This window comes from Pyxicephalus adspersus, chromosome 4 (genome assembly GCF_032062135.1).
Source record: "Pyxicephalus adspersus chromosome 4, UCB_Pads_2.0, whole genome shotgun sequence".
NCBI classification, from domain to species: domain Eukaryota; kingdom Metazoa; phylum Chordata; class Amphibia; order Anura; family Pyxicephalidae; genus Pyxicephalus; species Pyxicephalus adspersus.
In genome coordinates, this window is record NC_092861.1 from 104,418,718 (window position 1) to 104,442,156 (window position 23,439).

The 23,439-nt window shown below is 40.8% G+C and overlaps 1 protein-coding gene across 5 annotated transcripts in view; it reads left to right on the forward strand.

Annotated features, from left to right (window-relative positions):
- The window catches only part of ARID4B (AT-rich interaction domain 4B), a 420,630-nt gene that overhangs the window by 218,559 nt on the left and 178,632 nt on the right, over window positions 1–23,439 (forward strand). For all 5 annotated transcript variants that reach the window (XM_072409207.1, XM_072409204.1, XM_072409206.1 and 2 more), the window contains 5 exons: window positions 45–121; window positions 206–279; window positions 1,375–1,523; window positions 9,827–9,899; window positions 14,153–14,247. In XM_072409207.1, the coding sequence (XP_072265308.1) occupies window positions 45–121; window positions 206–279; window positions 1,375–1,523; window positions 9,827–9,899; window positions 14,153–14,247 (468 nt within the window). The remainder of the gene's footprint in view (window positions 1–44; window positions 122–205; window positions 280–1,374; window positions 1,524–9,826; window positions 9,900–14,152; window positions 14,248–23,439) is intronic.

The following is a 23,439-nucleotide window of genomic DNA, read 5'->3' on the forward strand; positions in this document are numbered from 1 at the left end:
TGTAATTGCATAAATATTTTCTCATTTGTGTTCTTAATTAACAGGTAGTATCACCAGAGTGTCGTGATGACATAGCTGTTAAAAAAGACATTTTTGTACGCTCATTTAAAGATGGAAAAATGTAAGTTTTATGCAGTTTACCCTTCCTTATTTTTATAATCATCTTAAAAAATTGCAGACTATTATAAATTTTGTTAAATTTTAGTTTTTCAGTGATGAAATCAGATATTCGAGACATTGATGACATCTCCCTTAAAACTGATTGTGTTTTTAAAGCAGGTAAGAACAATTTGATTTGGTGATTATTTTTTTCTTGTTTCAAAAAAGTGTCAGTGGTGGTCAAGGCATTATGATGTTGACAACAGATCTGCTTAAATTAATTTTTTTTCATTTTTTAACTTGATTTCTTTTACACAGTTCAACTTCATATGAAAATTTGAAACCTAAAAATGCTATTCAAATCTTAACTGGGCCAGCCCATAATTCTCCACTCTTTTTTAGTAATTCTTTGGTGGATTTGCAAAGGGGCAAAGCATGTTTTCTGTCAATTACAAGGTTTTAGGACATAATCAGGACATAATACTAAATCATCTAGTGCTTAGCTAGGTTTACAGCCTCAGGACATCTTATCAACAACATATGACATATTACATTGTCATGATTTATTTTTTTATTTAACAAAGCCCTTATCTATTTAACAAAAACTAAGTAAAAATCCAGAACATAGTGTGTGATCAAATAAGTACACTCCTACCAGTTCATTTGGGAATTAGGAGACAAGTTAAAGTATTGTAGCAGGACATTAGGAGGGCTGTACACACAGTTTTGTTCTTGATGAGATTTTAGGGTTTTGGGATTTTGACTTGACATCTGCAATCTACCCAGACCTAGAAGCAATCCCAAACCACAACATCCGATCACCATGTTTCAAAATTGTAAATTTTGTTTTTAATTTGCACCAAATACGTCTGCTGTTATTGTGAACAAACCAATATGTATTAGTCTTGAGCTGAATGTTACAAAAGGCCTGGTTGGCAAATTGTAGTCTTTCTCAAATGTTTTTTTTTGCACGACAAATGCTTTTCCTGGTACACATTTAATGCGGTTTTATTTAGTGCAATAGTTTTCTAATTTTAAATGCATGCTTTACAGGGTTCTTGTAGACTTCTATTAGCATCAAACTGTCAGCTTTGGACTTACATTTGGTGAACAAATTAGTAGCTATTTAAAATCTACACCAGACATCAGAAATCTGACTTGTGACTTGATGACTATTCCTTGAGGTGTACTTACTTTTTTTGTGATGTTTTTTGTGTTTATTATAGTTTTATATCAAGAATATATTTTAACTTTTTTTTTTTGTACATTACCAAGCATATGACCAAGCCATGGAATTTAAAAAAAACAAAGTTATACCCATCAACTGGAAGGCAGAGTTGAAAGAGGAAAGTTCAAGTAGTGAAACACCTGATGAAGATGGGGACACAAAAGATGATCAAGAAAACAATACTAGTAAAGTTGAGGCAAGTTACTGTTTGTTTCTTTTTTAACTTTAGCATATGATTTTGTATTGCTTTGATTCACCAGTTTAAAATTAATGGACAATATAGTCTTCAAGCTCAAGATCCTCAAGTAGCTTTACAAAACTGTACATATTTATTTTTATTCAAAAACATGGATACTACGTGTAATCACTAAATACAGGGATTTTTTTAGTCAGTAAGCAAAAAACAATTATATCTTAAAACGTTTAACTTTAGGATTTCTGGGAGTGGAGCCAAACTAGGTGGCCGAACGGTACACAGGCTCCCACCATTTATATATATATATACTTGAATAAGCCGGCTGTGTATTCCCCGCTCTCTTCCAGTGATGGAGGGAGAGAGACCAGAGCAGTGCCCTGCATATTATCTGTGCTAAGCAGACAAGGAGACCTAGAAGTTCTGGAGGAAGACGCCAGCAGCAGTCCCATCCAGCTCTACATCAAGTCACTGGTAAGACTGTACAAAGCATCCCCCAAACCCACTTGATTAGAAGCTGCCACCTAAATACAGGGGCACCTGGTGCAGTGGTGGGGAAGAACATACTGGAACGCCCAACCTCTAATCAGCTACCTAGGCCAGTTATAGCCTAATACTTTTAGTTAGCGGATAGGGAATCGGCCTTGGGTACTAACCGCAAACAGAAAGATCAAAGAATTCTAATGTTCCAGGTTTTTTTACCTTCAGTAGCACAGAAGAGGAAAAATTTTGTTTCTGTATGAAACCATTTGGTGGAAATAGGAACCCAGTTCTCTTTGTTTACTCCGCCAAGCTACGTTTTACATGGCAAGGTGAAACCAAGACATTTGAAGACCTTCAAGCAGCAAAAGACTTTCTCCAGATCCAGGCACAAGACCCGCAACCCATTTGAATCATAAAACTCAATATTTTTCCGTATTTGATAACTGTTCCCTCATGTTTTATTTTAATATGCTTTTCTTAGCACAAGATTGCACAATGGCGTGTGGTTTACAACAAAAAATATGTTATTTAATTCCTCTGTTTGCACCACAATACCTCAGAATTTAGAGGGTATAGGTTTTATTGGTAATGTTACATATAGCAAGATAAAGTGCCACCCTACAACCTGGTTTAATGAATCGAGAGTAGTAAGAGTTTATAAAGAAAAAATGAAAGTGTTAGATGATTTTGATCCATATTTGTTTTCACTGCGGGATTCTAAATGATCATTTAGCAAAAGCCAGGCTAACTAAATTAACAGCTGACCTAAGAACTCAGCTTAACCACCCAATAACCACAGAAAAAGTCAAAAAAATGATCAGTACTCTGGCAAACCATAAAACGCCAACTACTTACGATTTCGCCGGAATTGGAATTCTATAAGATAATAGTGGAAGAGGGCATCCTTCTGTTAGCGGAGGTATACAATACTATACTAACCCACAACACCCCCTTCCCAGTATTCAATGAAGCCCACACAATTCTGATCCCCAAGGGGGGCAGAGACCCTTCTTCAGTGACTTCATATAGACCAATATCTTTGCTAATTTTCAAATATAAGGTACTGGCCTCATGATGGCACATAGATTGCAACATTTTCTTCCGTCACTATTAACCACCTCACAACTGGGATTTGTGTGGAGTCGCCTCCATGATTGCGGTCCCTGCAGCGATAGCAGCCATTATGGTGACAACGAAATTTACCCCTCAAAAGGCGATGTTACTATGTCTTAATGCGGAGAAGGCTTTTGACAGGGTGGAATGGCCCCTTTTTTAATTCCATTCTCACTCAAAGAGCTTTTGGCCAACCTACAGTACATATAAAAAAACCCTTTTAACTAGGCTTTGTCTAAAGAGGAACTAGTCAATATGACTAGAGGTACTCACCAGGGTAGCCCACTGTTGCTAATACTTTTTAATTTGAGAAGGTGAGTTTTTGGGGATAGAGAAAAGACAGGCTTTTTTGTGTCACGGAATGTTTTTATAAAACAATAAAGTTTATTTCATTCAAAAATATTATAAAACTAGTCAAAGATGACCTATGCTAGTCTTAGTGCTAACATAGGAGAACTAAGCTAGGCAACAAATAAGCGTACGGTACAAGCAGTTTAGGTCCTGTTCAGACAGCAATAGATTTCCCACCCAACGCATTTCGCCTATTAAGGCTTCCTCAGGGGTTTGTTGGGGAGACCTTTTGAGTTGTGAGTAATAAGAAAAGTCAGATATCAAATATTTGTAACAGTATAGTGGTTTTAGAATAATCAGATTGATGCTAATAAAGCTTACTTGATAATATTGCTGAAATCTTTTCTGTGGGGGCCAACTTGTCCTCATAATACTTGTGAGATGATTTGGTTATAAAAGCCGTAGTGCTTAGGAAAAGAAACTAGGGATGAGAAGAGGGGGGGAAAGGGGGGTGAACAGAGAAAGTGTATTATTTAATGTAGGTTTTTGGAGGATAATAGAAATCGTTTTTGGTAGTATATATTGTGGGATATTCAACTTACAGTAAGGGCTAGCCCTATTGTTGGAGATAAAATATCCTTTGGATGGCTCTTTAAAAGGCGTTTGGGTGATGATTCTTAGGTGTTAAGAGAGAACAGATATTTGTATTGTTATTCTGATAATGGTATTTTAATTATTATCCAGTAATTAGGGTGGTTGGAAATATATATGTGATGGTGCTAGAGTTGTACAATAATAGCATAAGTGGTATTCAAGTCAAGTACAAAGGTTTCGGTGTACTTGTCTTGAATACCACTTAATACCACTTTTCCTCCGCTGTGGGACAAGTGTATAGAGTTGAGCCATCTTAACCTCTACATTAGAAAGGGCCAGCTCAACTGGTCAAATGCTTTTTCTGTGGCAAGGCTTAGAACCACAGATATTACCATAGGCAAATAGGTTCCTACTTGGGTGGAGAAGATTCTGGTGAAAATTTTTAAATCTGTGTTGAGAAGCACTATTGGGCTGTAGCTGCCAAAGTTTTGAGAATCATGACCCGGTTTGAGAAACACCAAAATATAAGAATGGAGTATGGAGCTGGGGACCCCTCAAAAAAGCTTTTATAAAGGTTAGCCATATATGGGACCAGCGTGGATGTGAAGGTTTTAAAAGAATTAAATGGGAAACCATCTGGGCCTGAAGCCTTATGTAAAGGCAGATTGAATAAAGTAGCTAGAATTTCTTTCACAGTTATGAATTTATTTAGGGCTTCCACAGCTGAATCCTCCACAATGGTAGGAGAGTAGCTGTTAAGATATGCAGAGATAAGGGTTTGGAGACTAGATACCTCCCCAAATTGACCATGAACTCTGGGTTTTATTGGATGCCGTCTGTATGATCGCATAGTGGCATTGGGGCTAATTTCGATGTTTTTTTCTGGACTTGATTCGCAAGCAGAGAATCTAACGTATTCCCTTTGTCATAGTATTTTTGTCTAAGTAATGAAAGGGGCCTTTCAACCTTATCTAGGTGTAATTCTTTCAGTTGATGGAGAGTGTCTACGACTTGGCGTAGTGTCCTCTAGTAGAGGGAGCAGAATACAATGACTTCTTGAGCTTTTGCAGAGCATGTACGAGCTGTGTGTGCTGGAGAAGTTTGTGATTTTTGGTTTTGTAGATTTAGATATACTGTCCCCTAATGACTGCCTTATGTGCTTCCCAATAGATACAGATCTGTGCCACAGAATGTAAGTTATCTTAGAAATAGAAATACCTATCCAGGGCATTCTGAAGGGCCACCTTGATAGATGTGTATTTTAACAGAAAGTCATTCAAGCGCTAATGACATTCCCTGACATGGGTGGTTTCCCAGTCTGCTGTCAGCAAAATGGGAGCATGGTCTGACCAGCTAACTTGGCATATATCTGTATGCGAGGTCGCCCTCAACATGGGCATGTTCGTGAAAAAGTAGTTGATTCTAGTGTGTGTCTTATGCACTTATGTGTAAAAGGTATTTTGCTTGTCCAAGGAGTGGTAGAGACACCGTATGTTAAAAAAAACTAAATTTATGCAATAGCCGATGCTCGGGATGTAGGAGAGAGAGGGTCTAATTGGGTTGGTGGTTGGTGGATAGCCAATCAAGTGGGGGTAGCAGTTTGAAATCACCCGCCATGCAGATGTGGGATAGGGCTGTTGTTTGAGTGAGGACAAATGGACACTAATGAGCAACAAATTAAAGAACATAACCTGAGTGTAGTAACAATGTAGATGTGTCTAGGGAACGTCTATCCACCAAACTGCCTAGCTCCCCCCCTGCACAGTAAACCTCCGATACTGCGGGGAAAATGGGAAAGATGGGGCCTAGGCTGCAAAATGTTGCCTGGTCCAAGGAGGGACTATAGACATAAATAGAAGTCCCTATTATATTTACCAGGCTAAAGACCAAAAACCCTGAAACGTAGAGTGAACTCTCCCCTCTTCTTCAAAGTAGGCTAGATATGCTAGTATGTGAGCATTGTACATGAGTAAAGCAAAACAACTAAAGTATTAATACACATTGCATAGAGCAATTGCATGAGGAGAGGAATAAAAGTCCATACGGACATAGCTTACGGAATCATCAGAGCTGTATCCAGACAATGTAGGTCTACCCACCTTGATTTTTGGATGCTGAAGTAATAGTAATTGTGCAGTCCTTCTGGGGAAGCTTAGTGTAGGAGTAGAGGACGTGAAGTGGAAACTAGGTTGCAGCCATAGGGAGGTGTAGTCTGCATTATGGGGCTTCAGGTCTGTGCTCTGTATTTTCTGGGGATGATTGGGGAGAGTCACCGTGTTTCTGGGCATGAATCGATTGAAGACAGGTAGAGGGTCCAAGCTGGTTATAGATGGACCAATGATCCCTGTTGGGTTAGCACAATTTTATTTAATATCAATTATGTATCACCAACATTAATGCTTTACCAGTATATACTTGTATATGCTTACCCTATATGAGATCATCCTAAAGGAATTCAGCACAACCTTTAACTGGCATCCTTATAAGGTAAAATGCTGGTTAAAGGATGATCATTAGTCAATACTGGTCAAGAACTGGCCATTATCCCAGTTCCTGGATAGTTAAAAACACAATGCCACACCTAATTAACTATTCCCAATCAGAACTTACAGCATGGAACATGTTTTTTGATCATTTGCCAAGCCATTAAATTGGGGGACTCCTTGGATGAATGCAACTCACCTCCGCAGCTATGTATTTTTGTTGTATCTAACTCTTTGTTACTGCATTGTTTTATCTATCTCGCTTTATTATTAAATAGTATAATCTTTAAATTTTACTTGCAAGTCTGTGGTATCTTTTTTGTACACTTCAAATTTAACCCATAAATATTTACATAAACTGTCAAATTATTTCCGTGACATAACAATCCAAAGTAAGGAGCAAAATGTGGTAAATCCTCAGGGTGACGAATCGTGACCAATCTTCCTTCCTTGCAAGGACCCTGAGCCACCACAACAACCATGGGCAATTCATTCCAGGGAAGCCCAAATCCCCTCAAAGTATTCTGCTGATCTATTGAGTCCCCCCCCCCTCCCCATGGTTTCTGTCTCAGCAGTTAATGGGAGGTGTATTGGCAGCTGTATGGGGCTGTTGCTGGGGGAGTGTGAAGGGAGCCAGCCGAGTGAGTGGAGTTCTCACCGCAGAGAATCTGTGGTGTTTTCAAAAAGTACACATAAAGTGTCTGTGTGCTGTGACACAGCATTCTGAAATCTCCTGTGTCTGCTGGGAGCGTGCCAGAGCTGGCCACGTGGTCTGCTATGTGTAGTGTGGGGGGATGACGGCACCATCTTTGCCTTCTTCATTGGGTCTGGTGTTGCATGGGAAAGATACTGCTGCAGCAGTGTTCTCACCGCCGATTTCCACTGTCCTCTGGATGGTGTGACTCCTTATCCCCTAGTTTTCTTCTGTTTGCCCATGTTTGCTAGGCAAATCACCCTAGGTGTACTGAAAATGCTTTACTATCCTGTGCAAATGTTTACCCTGGCAAATGTTTTGAATCCTGAACTAGATCTATTCCAGGCTTTCTGGTTCACCCTCTATAGTGTTCACCCACTATGCGCTCCAGTCTTAGATTGTATAGTAAGATTATTACACATTTATGGTCAGCAAGTATATTTCCTGCATCTAGTCCAAAACGGTTGTCACATGAAACCTGGTAAGATCCACTCCGTATATAATATGTGGTAGATTTGCTGCCTTTTGAGGAGGGGTTGGTTGATAGTGTCTGGGTGCAAACTCTCTGACTGCCTCTTTGTGACAGAGATCCATGCTGGGTTTGCCTTTTGAATCTTCCCAGGCTCCTGTGTTGATATTGATGCAGATACTTACTGTTTCCCTACTTTTTGGGCATCTATCATCATTTTCAGCATAGCTACAAGGCAAATAACACGGGCTTCCCTTCCTCGCTTTCATTCTCCAGGTAGGATTGATAGAGTGTGAACACATTTCATTTAAAGGTATTGTAATTATATTTTATATTATAATTATTGTAATATGTCTTCATTTTGCTGTAACATTTTGTTACTGTTTTTCATGAATATTTAAATAATATTTTATAGGCTAGATGTCATTTTTTTGTTATTTTTGATGGCTACTACTTTGATTAATTGATTCAAAACTCACGGGGGTTATTCACCATCATATGCATGTTTTAAATTGACCTAAAAAGACCTTATATTATGTACACAACCTAATGACAGCTTAGCATTCCAGGTTTATCCATTGTTTATCTTCATAGCTTTTATATTTACCTATACCACTCCTGAAGAAGCAGTTCACTGTGAAATGTGTCAGATTTTGTTATGAGCTCGGACAAATTATTGTGGTCTTTATGTTTGATTTTTGGACTGTAATATTGAAAGACACCCAATACATTCAACAATTCATAGATTTATCCTTGTATACCTGCCATCTTTGTGACAGTTTGCTTAGATTTTGTTATTTCTCTTTCTATTTGTCTCTTACCCCAATGTTTTCTTTTAAAGTAAATATTTATATATGTTTTAAGATTTAACCATTTTTTTACTTAGTGGTGCAATTTAGTGGTTCCTTCACATATCTAGATATATAATAAACTGAGTGCAGAGGATTGCACATTAACCACAATTCTAATTATAAAAAAAAGTATTTGAACTCCTATTGAAGATTGGTTCAGAAAAGCAGTGTTTTTGGCGCAAAAGAAAATGTAATAAATGTTGCATAGGCTCTATACAAGATTAAACTACCATAGTAGAGAAAACACTCATGTAATATTAATACGTTCAACATCAATACATAACCATCTCTGTGCAAGATATATGTATGTATCAATGCCACTTATTTACCATAAACAATAATTCATAAATATTCTAATTTTAATGAGAGAAAGGGTGAAGGGCTCACATGTTTTAGTAATATTCACATGGCTTTTGTAAGGATCTGCCTATAGAACTATAGAACTGGAGCGGGGTTTTCCCAATAAACTTTTATACAAAAAACAAATATATGGGTCCTACACAGATGAAACTCCACAATTCTAATTATTTGAATTACTTTTAGTAGTATACTGTTTGTATTTGAATATAAACAGATCTGAATATAAACCAAAGTGCACATTTTTACCTGAAAATACAAGAAAATGCTTTGACTTGAGTATAAACCTAGGCCACAAAATGTGGTTGTCACTGCTAACATTCCAACATTAATCAATAAAAGTGCCAATCAAATTTATATGTACATATACATCAATAGTGCATTATTTTTAAAACATAATTTAAAAGAGGGAACATTATAATAAGGTGGGCTCAATCTGAATAAATAAATAAACCCAAGAATAAACCAAGATTGTTTTTTTAGTGGCATTTTTAAGGTAATAAAAATTCAGTTTATAGTTAAGAATTTGCAACAATACATATATTCAACACAAGCAGAAAAAATCGGCATTTCAGAAGGCATAACAAATTGTATTATGTAATATGTAATATAATAAATATGTAACATTTATGAATGGAGTAAATATATTCTAAATTGCAAATCATTCTATATCAAGGCCCTAAACACAATCAACAATTTTTCACTACCAAAGCTTTTTAATACTTTTTATCCATACTGATTCTCTGACTTTGGTTAGTGACTCATAAAGTACAATGAAATTCTAACTTTTAGGAGGTCACCAAAGACAGTCCTCTCTTAACCTAGACCATTTCTCTTACTGTATGTAAGAGAATCTATAAATCCTATTTCTGCCATTCAATAATAAAAATCCTACTGTAGTAATTATTTGTGGTCTTCAGAAATTGTTCTCTAATGACTTATTCGAAAAATACATTACTATTTTTATGTAGGAGGAAGTGGAACCATTTCCTGATGAATGTGAAAACTTTTTACAACAGCTGTACAAGTTTATGAAGGACAGAGGTGAAAACCTAAGATTTTATATACTGTTTTTTATAGAAATATCATATTGCTATTGATTGCTATTAATAAACACAATACAATTGGCAACCAGTTTGTTAAATAAAAAAGAGGAAGGTATTATTAGTGTAAAAATGATACAGGTTGACAATCAAAAGTCTGGCAACCTCCAGGCCTGAGAAATGTCAGATTTTTGAAAATTCTGGACTTTTTTCTTTATACTCACCTCCACACACAGGCCAGCCTTCCTCTCGTAGCACCCACGGACATCTGGCACAGTTCCAGGGAGCAGGCAGCAGGGACGTCTAAATTTGTATTTAGTGTAGCATGCAAGACCTAACAGCTGTTTCTGCAGAACAGCGCCATCAAAACATTGGTGACCAAACAGTGTACTACAGCCCTGTATTGAAAATGTGATCCGAAATTCTTGTTGGAAAACTGAAAGAACCGGAATATCGATGGCTGTATTTTCGATTGTGAACCTGTATATTAAAAAAATTTCTGGATTTAAAAGATTCAAAACACAGCAAGAGACATTCTTTTAACACTCAAAAACATGCTGCCCACAAACACTCTGGAGTGTACTAGTTCATTGGAATGCATGGGAATTTGAAACTGCTTGCAAGTCATTGAGGGCAACAACTCTGAACAAACACCACCTGGGTCTGTCCCCTTGGAACGATCATACTGTTCCAACCCCCATTGCCCCACCTTGGGCAGCACCCTGCTCCATAACATTCCTAGGATGCCGATTCAATGCATTCAATTATCCCCAAGTCCTTTTAGCTGAGTGCACCACTTGGCGCTTTTCAGTAACCGGGCTTATTTGTGGTGGTTACTGAAGTGTTGGGTCACAATACAGGGGCTGCCACCCCCCTCCAATTTCTTCCAATCCTGCTTAAAAAAAATTCTGCAACGTATCATTCCAAACTGAAGCAGCACTCCAAGTCTTCTGCCTTAGGCCTAATATCCACTCTGCTCGTCTCCCAGACTACATATGAGTGCCCATTCACCGAATGATCTGCTCACCCAGGCTCGACCATTCACTTCTGTAGCCTTCTCCATTCTGAAGAAATGTGATGAATATTCCTGGGGAGTGAAACCTGTCAACCTCAAACATTTCCGCAACACCGCCACAAATTGAAAGTGCGACAATGGCTGGCCATCCTTATGAATAAAAATTATCCCTCCCACTCCAGCCACACTGTGCTGAATGCCCCCACTGCCACCACTGGGAAAATATAAAAACCAGCCACCCCAAACAACTCTACTCAAAACCATTTACCCAACTGAATCTTCTAATCTTCTTTACCTTCTGGATCTTCTAATCCACAAACAAATCAACCCCCTTGCCTGCCAAGTAACCTCTTCCACCTGAATACCTCCCATTCTTTGTTTTGATGGACTGACCAACTCCTGTAACTGCAAAGCCCCAACGAAGTCCAACACAAAGGACATTCTACAAAAGCAACTCTTCATACCCTGAATCACACACCTTTTCCAACTGCCAAAGCAGAACCCGCATGAGGTGGAAGGTCTCCTGACACCTTTGATCCTGTTCCAGCAAGCCTTTCCATTATCCTTTCAAAGCCTGTTTCACCAAAAATAATTCTTGTGCAGGTTTACCATACTCAACTAACAACGCCTGCCATTATCGCCATACCATGGCACAGGCTAACCACACTGACTTGCTTAAAGATCTCCATATAAGCACTCTGATAATCCCAACACAATTCCTGATTAACAAAACTTGCACCACCTCCTGTGTCAGGGATCACAATTTGTTCCACTAAAAATGAAACCGAGCATCAGCAACCTGGTTAGACACTCCAGCATTGTGCACTAAAGAAAACTGCTCTAACAGTGCCAAATTGGTTAACATACCTGCCTCCTCATTCTGCTGGCCTCAGTCCAGCACACTGCCCCCAATTACACTTCAAAATCTGTACCTGCCACTGCATGTACATTGTGAAGTAAAAACTGTCTACCACATCCTCCAACCACAAAGATCTTCCATTGTATGATTGCAAAAATGTCTTCCAAATTAGCAAATCCTCCCTCCCTACATAATGCAATGGTGCCTTTACTCCCCACATTGCTTACACCAAGCGGTGGCAAACATTCTACCTAATTTCTAAGTTCTACCCAATTTCTAATTTCTATTCTGCAAGCAAGTTTAATTTCCTCAGAAGGAATTGCAATAGTTGCAACTGAATTTGTCATCGACCACAAGCCGCCACTACTTCCCCTAATAACTCCTGCAGCTTGTATTCTGGAAATCTACACTTTATAACAACTCTATCAGTCTCGATTCCCAGAAAAGCCAAAATCATAATTGGACCCTCCATCTTCTCCACCACCAATGGCACCCCAAAATGGTCTGAAATTAACTGCAACATAACTTACAAAATACTGCAAACCTGCAAATTTAGGGGGCTCTTACACAGAGAACCAACCAAGTATTAGAAAACAAAAGAGAAAACCCCCATATCTCAAACCACCCACTCAAGGAACAAACAAAATGTCTCAAAAAATGTGGAAGAAATTGAACACCCCATAGATAAGTACGTATCAACAAAATATTGGTACTGCCACCAACACCTTAGCAAATACAGGCTTATAGGGCAAATGCTGAGGTTAGACTAAATTTATTTGTCTCCTTTGGAACTAGGCCTAAACGAGAAACCACCACTGGGATCGGAAGGGTCACAAACAGAGCACTCCTCCTCTCCAATTCTACCTCCTGCTGAAATCTAGCAGATACCACTCATGGATGGTCCATCTTCATTCTCAACTTTTTAGCCTGTCTGGAGACCTTCACCAACCCACAAGGAATCCGAAATCCCATTTTGAATCTCCTCCTCCGGCACCCACACCACTGCTCTTTCTGAATACTTATTGAGAAAAGATAGAGAGGTAGAGGTAAAGGTAGAGCCAACACTATCTCTGCTGGCAGTTTCATCCAAAAAACTGATGTCCTTATGATCCCAATAGATCTGCCTCTTCATATCAAACCTCTTAACCCCACATGAACTTCACTAATGGCATCTAGAATACAGAATAACATTGAACAATGCTTTGGTGCTTTTTCCCCCAAATCACTCACAAAAATAGCAAATGCCTGCAACCAGTTAGAAAAGGTCTCCAGGAACACCCTGGACCCTCTTTGTTTCTCCTCGACTTTTTTTACCTTTACTATCTTGCCCCTGAGTTCTATGTGCTCACCTGGGATCTCCCCCTCTAATCAAGAACCCTCTTCCACAGAGCTAGCCATCTCACCTTTTTATGGAGGCCAGTGTCTTGCCAACTCTCGTGCCTTCCACCTAGGGACATCATCTATTATCAACCCATCCATGTTTTCCCATGGCACCTGCAAATGAAAAGCCTTAGTAATTTCCACATAATCACTGCAATCCGTTCTGTTTCCTGGAAACCGGGGCAGTTGGACCCTACTTGCCTCTGACATTCTCTCCACCTGACAGGCCATGGACGGCCCTTGGTGCTAGACCAGCGTGCACTATCCTCTCCCACAGTGCCGGCTCCATGCTGCTTCATGTTTCCCCCACACTGTGGTTCGCGACACTTATGAGGGTCCCAACTGGGGCTTCCACTTCCCTGCAGAGGCCTGGGAAAAGTTTTAGCAGTCTAACCCGCTGTAGTTTGGGTCCTACCCAGCCGTACTAGACCCAGTTCAAGTCACCAGGACGCCCCTGCCGCACTACCTCCATCTTGGTGGGTGCAGAGTCAATCAATTTACTTGTACTTCTTTTTACTTCAATCTTTTCCACTTTGTACTTAACCTTACCTACACTCCACCCCTTCTCACCTTCTTAACGAATCCCCACCTAGTGACCCCTATCTGACTCCAACCTATTAACCCTCTTCTATCTTGTCCGCATCCACAGCTCACCCAGTCATGTCCACCTTCCCCCATACTCCATTTTATTTGCTCATGTCCAGACTCCTCTTTAGGGGCTCGCAACAGATAGGAAGTGTCAGATCCTTGTGTGGTTCCTCATGGCTCAAAGGCCAAGGCCACTGGCTCGTATATATATATATATATATATATATATATATATTGTGTATTTTTTTAATACTTTTTCAATATACAAAACTAATATACAAGGTCCACTACAATCATTTATGTTAACAGCATTTTATTACTCATTCTGTTGTCACCATGTCTATCCATATGCTAAATATTTTTTGTTTTGAACAATTTTGTGAATAGTAATGTTCCATTTCATATTTTTTAGGAACACCAATCAACAAAAATCCTGTACTAGGATACAGAAATTTGAATCTTTTCAAATTGTTTCGACTTGTACATGCACTTGGAGGGTTTAATAATGTAAGTGAAATAACATCACAGAGAGGAGGTTACTTTTTATTGTATCAGTGGGCTTTGGAAGCATAGAAGCAAAGAAATAAAATGGCATGAATATGGTTGAGTACAAGAGCAAGAACAGAAAACTGAGACCGATAGGAGAACATGTATACTGTCAGAACAGAGAAACCGTAGAATACCTAACAGTCAATTGGGGGCAAATGGCTCTCACCTAGGTACAAAGACCAGGATCATTTAGTTCTCAGCAGAGCTGTATAAGTTATTGATGGCATGCAGCAGGACATCTTGCAATATGCATCTAACAGGATTGACAAGTAAAAACCCACAGACAAACAGGAAGCAAGAGCAGAGGTTAAAGCAAAAACAGAAAGACAGCAGGACCAGAAGAAGCTTAAGCCCATACAGGTTAAATACACAGGATTAAAAAGCTAAAACCTGTGGAGATTGAAGTGTACAGTCTATCGTATACAGACCAGACAAACACAGTAAAGAACACAGACTGAAATTAGGTACAGATGAACTCAAATAGCACCCACATAAGTTGGTGAGACACCTAAACAGCCATGCTGTCATTTACATTCAGTGGAAAAAAATCATTAAGGGTTTTTGAATTTCTTAATGAAAGTAAAATTATGTTATTATTCTTTGATTTTTTCAATTTATTTATTCTGAATATTTTGTTGTTGTTTGAGTTTTTTTTTTTACAACAAAAAAACAAAACATTTGGGGGGGGGGGGGGGTATTTAAAATCATCTTGCATGCTATGATGAAAAAATTCTGCCCTAAAAAGTGCTAGAAAAAAATTAAAATAATACCTTCCAAAAAGACACCAAAGTGCACATTTTTATTTTAAATATTTTTATACAAAGTATAAATACAACACACATTATAGAAAAGCAAACAAAAAAACAAAACAAAAAATAAGGTTTAACAACTTAGGTACCATATTTACCACCAAGATATATAGATGTGCAACATATTAAAATAGGCCAACAGAAAACAAATCATGTTTATTTACAACATAACAGTATAAAAAAAACATAATTATCATATAATTGAAGTTTTGTAGATAAAGAAAAAAGTGAGGTAAAATGATATCTAACACGTACAAAGTAATATAGAAAGTAATTGTAAGTAATCTATCCAATTAGCCCCAACATTTGCAGCTGAATAAGTGCCATGTATCCAGTGGATTAGGGCAGGTGGGGTACTTAGCCCAAGACAAAACTGTGAAGCTGTATATGCCATCAGGAAAAAATAAAAGAGTGAGAGATGAAAGGTGATAAAAAAAATGTAAATATAGTTACACTTACGCAATGAGTAGCCAGAATTAGAAATCAAAAAAAGACCACCCCTTTCCAACTGCCATATATTTTTCTAATACATCCATATCTGTTGCCACAAGGTGTTCCACTTGATCAATACACAAGTTCTTTAACCAATTCCCTTAGAGATGGTGAAAATTGTCATTTGCAAAATCTATATATCAATAAATAGGAATACCCAACCTAGCAGCAGTTAAGAATGTCTCAAAATATCTTTATTTTGTTAATGGACTTAAGGGATCCTGGGAGCATCAGTAATAATACCACCTCAAGGGTGTTAGGAACTGAGGTGGCATTAAGTTCATTATATAGTGGGAGGATATCGTCCCACACGTCCCTGACATCGCCAGCAAATATCAGAAGCAGATTAGGAAAAGCAGTGTATGTCAAGAGGACATCGATACCAACGAGAAAGTTTTGAAAGTTCTTTTGCTGTGCCTTGCAGGCAAGATACATTTTATGAGGTAAAGGATTTCCCCCAATCCAAAACTGAGGGGGAGGAGTCCAACTCCTTCTCCCAATATGGAAGATTTAAAGGTTGTTCTGAAAAATGGTCTTGAAGGAGTATCTGGTATATCTCAGAAATAACATGAGGCTGGGGGGCCCTCTGGCAAAGAAAGTCTTCGAAATTAGTTTGTGCTCTATGTAACAATTGTAGATCCTGAAAAAAGGCTAGAAAAGACGTAAGTTGACAATATTGAAACTACAAAAAGACTCTATCTGGCATCATACGATAAAAAGCAATTACTGAGGGTAATTGTGTATCTATCACAGATCAGCAGCACTACTGATCTGGTACTTATCGTCCTCCTGATTGGCAGCAGCTGTTCCCCCCTTGCCCTGGCTGCTCTGCTGGCTCTGGACTTAGGGGCGTTGCCGTTGCCCTTCTTCTCACCTGTCCTTCTAGTCCCTGCCCAGCTAGCCTGTCAGTCTCCCTATATATGCTAGGCTCAGTCAGACACTTATTGCCTCAGCAATAGGTGTTACTACCTGAGGGTTCTGTGAGCATTCAGATCCCAGTCTTGGTTTCCTGTTCCTGACCTTGGCTTGTCCTGACTATGCCTGTTCTCTGCCTGCCCTGACCCGGTCCTGTTTTCGGTTTTTGAATCTGCCTGTCGATTTGGTATTTTGCCTTCGGTTATCTCCAGCTGCCAGCTGCTACCTGCAGGGGTGAGTCTGAGGGCCGCAACCTGGGTGCCGTTTGCAGCAAAGCCCAACACCCCCTGCAGGGTGCTCTGGTGAACACCAGGCAGTACCTTAGACTCTGCGCCTCTGATATCACCTCAGCTAAACGTGCTGGTAGCACAGAGGGTCCACCTCCTGTTCAAGTGTCTTTATCATGACAGTTTGCTGAGGCCATGGATCCCGCTGACATTCCTCTGCCCAGCTCAGTGCAAGCCCTGGAGCGACGAATTGAACAACAGGAGGCTCAAACGAATCAAGTTGTACAGGCGCTGCAGGATTTATCAACTCGCCTTCAGCAACTCCAGACCTCCCTGCTAGACAGCGTTGCTTCCACTCCCCTCTCAGCACTTGCTGCTGCTGTTCGAGCTAATATTCCACCTGCAGCCGAACCTAAGATGAACCTACCTGATCGCTTCGCTGGGGACCGTAAGCACTTTTCCAATTTTAAAAATACCCGCCTACTGTATTTTCGCCTGCGGCCATTCTCCCCAGGCTCCGAGGAACAGCGAGTAGGCCGGTCATAACCTTATTGCAAGGCGATCCGGAGTCTTGAGCCTTCAGTCTGCCTCCAGGAAACCCAGCTCTGGCCTCTGTGGATGTATTTTTCCATGCACTTGGTCTGCTCTATGATGACCCAGATGGAGCGGCATCTGCTGAATCTGCCCTTCATACCTTGCGCCAGGGACATAGGTCCGCTGAATTTTGCAGGTGGTCTGAAGATTCGCAGTAAAACGACCCTGCTCTCCATTCCCAATTTCGACTAGGCTTAGCTGAGAAAATTAAAGACCCTGGTACACTACCCCCACCTGAGAGCCTGCATTCTGCCATGCAGCTAGCTATTAGAATTGACCGACTCCTCCGAGAATGTTGCCAGGAGCGTGCAGCACATCCCCCGCTAATCTCCCTTCCAGTGGGCAAATCATCTGAGTCCACCGGATCTTCTCCGGAACCCATAAAGACCAATCGATCCAAACTCCCAGTATCGCCGTTTGCAACACCTGTGTCTGTACTGTGGAGGTGAGGGACATTACAGAAATAACTGTCCTCTCAGGTGCCCAAAAGCCCGACCTAGGGAATGGCAGGATTGGATGGATTCCCTAGGTCCATTCTTTTGCACTCCCTCTTCCAAGATTACATTTACAGTGCAGCTGTTCTTCCCTGTCCAGACTGTTTGGGCCGAGGCTTATCTGGATTGTAGAGCCGCCGTCAACTTCATGGACCACAGTTTCCCTTTCAAGCACCGGATTCCACTGGTAGCTCTGGATAACCCTGTCCCTATTTCCATAGTCAACGGTACAATAATTCCTGAGCCTATCTGTTTCAAAACCAGGCCAATTTCTCTCCGGGTGGGGGTGCTCCATTTTGAAACTCTGGAGTTCCTAGTAATGCTCCAGCTAGTGAATCAACTCCTTTTGGGTATGCCCTGCTTCGCCAGCACTCTCCAGTTATAAAATGGGTTTCTGGAGACATTCAGTCCTGGAGTTCTAACTGCCTGAAGATAACTGCACCGGCATGGACTGTCTGCCTGACTGTGACTGCACTGTTACCTGGCCTTCCTGACTCCTATCAAGATTTTAAGGACGTTTTCTCCAAACAAAAGTCAGAGAGCCTGCCACCCCATTGTCCTTATGACTGCTCCATTGATCTCTTACCTGGTAGTAAGCCTCCCTGTGGTCGAGTTTATCCCCTGTCCAGACCCAAAACCCAGGTCATGACAGCATATATTAAGGAAAACCTTGAAAGATGTTTCATTCGCGAATCCACTTCACCTGCGGGCGCAGGATTCTTTTTTGTTGGGAAGAAAGATGGCTCCCTGCATCCTTGTATTGATTACAGGGGTCTGAATAAAATAACTGTCAAGAAACAATATCCATTACCCCTCATCTCGGAGCTGTTCAACCGTATTCAAGGTGCCACCAAGCCAAGTTGGATCTGCGCGGGGCCTATAACCTTATCCGAATAAATGAAGGGGACCAGTGGAAGACTGCGTTCAATACTCGTGATGGACATTAAGAGTATCTTGTCATGCCTTTCGGGCTATGTAATGCCCCCGCAGTATTTCAAAACTTTGTGAATGACATCTTTCGCGTTTTGCTTTACACCTGTGTGGTCGTCTACTTGGATGATATTCTAATCTTTTCCAGAGATCTTCCCTCGCTTTAGAGACATGTAAGGACTGTGCTTCAACGTCTCAGAGAGCACCGCCTGTATGCCAAACTAGAGAAATGTCTCTTTGAACTCCCTGAAGTGCCTTTCCTAGGTTATATAGTCTCCAATCAGGGGTTACAGATGGATCCCAAGAAAGTTTTGGCTGTTCTGAAGTGGCCATTACCTTAAGGTCTCAAGGCTTTTCAAAGGTTCCTTGGCTGCGCCAACTACTACAGACAGTTCATTAAGGGTTACTCCTCCATCGTGGCTCCTGTCACGGCCCTCACTAAGAAGGTTAACTGCAAGGTTTTGCCTAAGGAAGCTCTCCAGGCCTTCGAGGTCTTGAAGCAGGCCTTCACAGCGGATCCTGTTCTGTTACATCCTGATCCTATGGAGCCCTTTTTTCCGGAGCTTGATGCTTATGCTGTGGGGGTAGGAGCTGTTCTCTCCCAACAGGGGTCCTTGGGCAAATTACGTTCATGTGGTTTCTTCTTACACTGTCAGGGATCGAGAACTCTTGGCCATGAAGCTGGCATTGGAGGAATGGCGTCACCTTCTAGAGGGAGCACTCTTTCCGATTACTATTTATACTGATCACAAGAACCTCTTGTACCTCCAGACAAAGCCCAAAGACTTAATCCACGGCAAGCTCGCTGGGCCTTATTGTTTGCTAGGTTCGATTTTACACTGACCTTCCACCCTGGATCTAAGAACACTAAAGCTGATGCCCTGTCTCATTCTTTTGACTCTGAATATACAGAGAAGGAACCTGCGCACATTATAGATCCTTCCAGAATTCTCCTAGCGGCTCCAGTACGTTTGAAGGACATTCCTCCTGGTAAGCAGTTTGTAAAGAAGTCCCTCCGTTCCCGTATTCTGACATGGGGGCACAATTCCAAGGTTGCTGGCTACCAAGGGCTACGAAAGACCTTTGAGTTCATCTCACGCCAGTATTGGTGGCCAACCCTAAAGCAAGATATGAAAGATTTTATTGCTTCCTGTTACAAGTGTGCAGAAAGTGAAGTCCCTAAAAGATTACCTACTGGTCCCCTCCTTCCGCTGCCAGTGCCCAAGTGCCCTTGGACTCATATCTCCATGGACTTCATCACTTACCTACCCTTATCGAATGGCTGTACCGTCATTGGGTTGTAGTAGATCAATTTTCTAAGATAGCTCATTTCATTCCTTTGAAAGGACTTCCGTCAGCTCCAGCGTTGGCCAAAACTTTCCTTCAGGAAGTATTCCGTCTCCATGGTCTCCCCTCTAGTATTGTCTCAGATCGAGCGGTCCAGTTCACATCTCGGTTCTGGAGGGCCCTGTGTCGCCTACTGGCGATTAAGCTGGATTTTTCCTCGGCTTACCATGCACAATCCAATGGTCAGACAGAAAGAGTCAATCAATGCCTGGAACAATTTCTTTGTTTCTATGTATCTGCCAGGATGAATTTGCTCATAATAGTCTGGTCTGTGAGTCTACAGGTTTCAGCCCTTTCTTCATGACTTATGGGTGTCACCCCAGAGTACTTCCACCTATTCCGTCTGGTTCTGAGGTCCCAGCCGCGGCAGAAGTCAGAGCCAGCTTCAACAAAGTCTGGGAAGACACGCAGAAGGCATTACACAAAGCCTCTCTTGGCCACAAGAAATGGGCTGATAAAAAGAGAAGCCCTGCCCCCAGATTTGTGCCGGGAGATAAAGTCTGGTTATCCTCAAAACACCTACATCTACGGGTCCCATCATATAAACTTGCCCCCTGTTTTGTTGGTCCTTTTCCTGTTTTATTCTAGGTCAATCAGGTGACTTACAAGTTGCATCTGCCCCCAGTCTTCGGATTCCCAACTCCTTTCATGTGTCTCTTTTGAAACCCCTGATCCTTAACCGCTATTCCCACAAATCCCCTCCTCCTGCTCCTGTCCAGGTGGGCTCTGAAGAAGAATTTGAAGTCGAGTCCATCATTGACTCCAGATTGGTTCGGGGCAAATTACAATATTTGGTTCATTGAAGAGGCTATGGTCCGGAGGAACGTTCTTGGGTATATCACACTGACCTTCATGCCCCCCTGCTGGTGAAGGACATTCATAAGCAATTTCCCGAGAAACCGGGGGGATCTTTTTTGAGGAAGGGCCCTAAGAGGGGGAGTACTGTCACAGATCAGCAGCACTACTGATCTGGTACTTACTGTCCTCCTGATAGTGTCTGATTAGCAGCAGCTGTTCCCACCTTGCTCTAGCTGCTCTGCTGGCTCTGGACTTAGGGGTGTTGCCGAGCCCTTCCTGCTAATTGATTCTCACCTGTCCTTCTAGTCCCGGCCCAGCTAGCCTGTCAGTCTCCCTATATATGCTGGGCTCAGTCAGACACCTATTGCCTCAGCAATAGGTGTTACTACCTGAGGTTCCTGTGAGCATTTGCGCTCCAAAACAGGTAATATTGAGAAATCAAGGCAGGGGAGAAGGCAGGATTGCTAAAGAACAAAGTCATGGGGCCTAAACAAGAAGATGTCTTACCTTTATGAAGGATAGTTTTTCATATTTATGCAATAAATGCAGAGTAATAACCGAAGGTGAGCTTGGTGTATGAAATAGCTTGTACGTAATCCAAGTAGGGAGCGTAATGGCCATGGGGAAGAATGTTCCTCGAGCATAACACAGCTTTTCCACTTGGTTACGGAACCAATCTGTTATTCTTAGGAGCAAGGCTGCCTGACCATATAAAGCAATGTTAGGCAAACCAGCTCCTCCTCTCCTAACTAGAAACCAAAATACAATAACGAATTCCATATATAACGAGTGCATGCTTGTGAAATGTATCATAGAATAAAATTCTTAGGGAGAGATATGGGAACTGTATGAAATAAATGAAATAAGAAAACATGGGCGGACACCCATCTTAAGTATATTTATGCTAGCAAATAAAGATAAGGTAGGCTTGTCATATTTTTCAGATCCTGCTGCTATATTTTCCAAAAGAGACAAGTAATTAAAAGAAACCTTCATTGAGAATCTGCAGAAATATGAATACCCAAGTATTTAAGAGCCTTGGAACATATGCAAAATAGAACATTTGCCTAAAGATGTGAAAACTGAGCCAAATAGACACATTGGGCCTGATTTATAAAAGCTCTCCAAGAGAGGATACACTTTCATAAATCAGGCCCTCTGAGTAATTCAGTCTTATGAGGATTCAGTTTAAAATTGCTTAGGGCTTCAAAGTTTTCACACTCTTGGTATAGTCCAAATTGATATATTCGGCAAAGTAATTTGTAATTACATAGTTTATAATGATGATTACAGATTGACAAGCCTTTATTATCAAGATTTTTAAGTGGGTCACCGCAAGATGTTCTGTGACCAGTGCAAAAAGTAAGGAAGATACTTAATCCTTTCCAACATCTGGGGGCCCAATCTAGTTTGTTGAAGTCTATCAAAAAAAAAAGGCCAATTAACCCTGTTGAATGCTTTTTCGGCATTGATCGATAACAAGCAGAGAGGTATAATATCTTCCGGCGTGATGGGTAAGTAGAATAGTTTTAATGGTATTATCTCCCAATTCTTGACCATGAATAAAACCCCCCTGATCCATGTGTTTAAGTCCAGGTATATAACCTGTCAACCTATTGGCAAGAATCTTAGAAAAACATTTATGTCTACATTAAAGAAATGGGGCAAAAATTGGAACATAGTGTAGGATTTTTATTGGGCTTAGGAATAATGGATATATGTGCCTCCAAGCTTTGTGGTGGAAAGGGTGGTGTGGAAGAAACTGAAGTGAAAACTAAAGTGAGTTTGATTCCTAAAGTTCCGTGAAGAAGGAATCCAAATGCTCTACCTCTTCATGGTTAATAGTAGGGAGAGCTGTTTCATATGAATATTTCATCATAGCCACAAAGGCAGCCGAAGAGGGAAGGTTATACAAGTCAAGATAATAGGAATAAAAATCAATAGTAATTGCCATGAGAAACACAGCAAGGACACCCAGGGTTTTCTGTATGAAACATATATATGTTGGCTCTATACTGGGAAGCCCCTGTGCTAATAGAAGCCTGTCTTTAGTCCCAAACTGGTAAAAAGATTTATGTACTCTATCACAGAATTTCTTATGATTACAGTCATATAAGTATAGTAGGTGCTTCCTGACCTTTACCAACCCCAAGAAAGTATCAGTAGAAAGAGAATCCTTGTGATGTCTTTCTAGTTCACAAATTTTTGCTAGGTTCATGTTAATAACCTGAGACCTGGATTTTTTGAGGTGGGAACCATGTTGAAAAAAAACTCAACATATGACTGCTTTAGGAGCTTTTGTTTTCTATGCAAAAAGCGGTAATCCTGAAACACTTTAAAACTTAAAACCCCACTTACCTTGCTCCGTTGTCATCCCCCGGTGTCCTGCTGGTCCCCACAGGTCCTGGGCACATGTCCTTCTTCGATCTCCAGCCGGCGAATGCAGAGACGTTCTTTGGGGTTTCCCAGTGACATCGGTGCATGTGCCAGTGGGAGCGGCGGGAAATTCAAATAATTTTGTATTGGATTCAATACAAAATAGCT